This window comes from Quercus suber, unplaced genomic scaffold, assembly GCF_002906115.3.
Source record: "Quercus suber isolate HL8 unplaced genomic scaffold, Cork oak 2.0 scaffold_608, whole genome shotgun sequence".
NCBI lineage: Eukaryota > Viridiplantae > Streptophyta > Magnoliopsida > Fagales > Fagaceae > Quercus > Quercus suber.
In genome coordinates, this window is record NW_027070051.1 from 151,839 (window position 1) to 153,256 (window position 1,418).

The 1,418-nt window shown below is 35.1% G+C and overlaps 1 protein-coding gene across 3 annotated transcripts in view; it reads left to right on the forward strand.

The window, feature by feature from the left end:
• The first annotated feature begins 793 nt into the window (after positions 1 to 793).
• LOC111986119 (jacalin-related lectin 3) overlaps positions 794 to 1,418 on the forward strand; it is a 4,569-nt gene continuing 3,944 nt past the window's right edge. For 2 of the 3 annotated variants that reach the window (XM_065765122.1, XM_065765123.1), the window contains exons 1-3: positions 794 to 859; positions 1,080 to 1,172; positions 1,258 to 1,377. In XM_065765122.1, the coding sequence (XP_065621194.1) occupies positions 857 to 859; positions 1,080 to 1,172; positions 1,258 to 1,377 (216 nt within the window). In that variant the 5' untranslated portion in view covers positions 794 to 856. Of the gene's footprint in view, positions 860 to 1,079; positions 1,173 to 1,257; positions 1,378 to 1,418 lie in introns of those variants that run through there. The other variant, XM_065765124.1, reaches the window with a different exon arrangement.

Genomic DNA, 1,418 nt, shown 5'->3' on the forward strand with positions numbered 1-1,418 from the left:
ATGCGCGTATTTCGCGGGATCATTTCCTTATAAGAACGCTCTCGATTAGGTTTAACCGTGGGGCATAAAATATTTCATTTTGTACTTATTCGTGGAGCCCAAGCAAAAAGCCACGCTGGAACTGTCAAGAGCCCCCTTTACTCTCGTCAGCTTCTTTTTGTTAGTTCTTCAACACGTCAAGGCGGTCTGGTCATCCAATAGAAGGTCGTCGGCTTGAGGGCAGAGTCGTCGTCTTCTGCCTAGTAAAGCTGACGGGTTCTTTGAGTACAACGACTTTATCTTATAAAGACTAATATCTTTCTCAAAATTACCCTTATCAGAAATATTCGTACTTTGTAGAGTCTGGAAGTGGTTTATTGCAGTTTAAGTTTGCAATTCGTTCAAAAATCTAAAACCTGAACATGCTCTAAGAAGTACTTCGTATTAGTTGGTGAGTAATTGGTATTATAAATTTCTTTGAGCTGAATCCAAGTTCATGTACTAAGAGTTATCAAGAATCCCAGGTTCTGTCTGAAGAAACTAAAGGAAAAAGCAGGTGAAAGTAGATTCTTTTAGTCAAAATGAAATTGATATATGGTGGTGCCGCATGGAACGCATGGGCATGGAACATTTTGTGCAAATTGAAGTGACCTTCGGTGGAGATTCTTTCAAAAATAGAACTTAGAATAAAGCTGCGTTTGGTAATTTTACAGTTTAGAGAATAAATTCTAACTAGAAGTTACTTTGGAAAGTAGTGTTTATCTTGAAAAAACCAATTTCCTCTATAAATATTTCAACTCCTTCGGTTAGACTTGCAATACAACTTCCCAAGCCCCATACTCCCCATTGTATTGTTTCTTCCCATTCTTGAAAAACAATGGTAAGTTGATTGATCTTTGCTTTACTTAATTTTCAGCTCTATTTCATTTGGTTCTGAAAGAAGAGGTTAACTACTAATTAAAGAAGCAATATTCTTTGGCATGCAGCATATTGAATTGTCATACTAACAAATTTGTGCATATATATATTTTCCTTGGTTTTACATCCTTTCATGCAAATTTTATTGGTTTACAATGAGTGTATATCGAATTGTGATGCAGAATTATGACAGATATGAGAAAGGATACGCAAACATGAAGCTGGTGGTAAAAGAAGAAGATTATATGTTTGCACCTGTTGAAACCTATGACAAGGTGACTATTTATTAAACATGTTGTAGCCTTAATTTCTAGATTTAAACGAATTACAATAATAGTGTATTACCAATTTTGGTTTCAGGCGTATACTATTGCTGAAACTGAGAAAGCCTCGTCATACATGAAGCAGACTATAAGAGAAAAAGATGACTACACATTGGCGCCTAATCGAGTTTTCAATCACGTTGAAACTAGGAATAAAGTGTGTTTTTAAATTTTCTTTTTAATATACTATACATATGA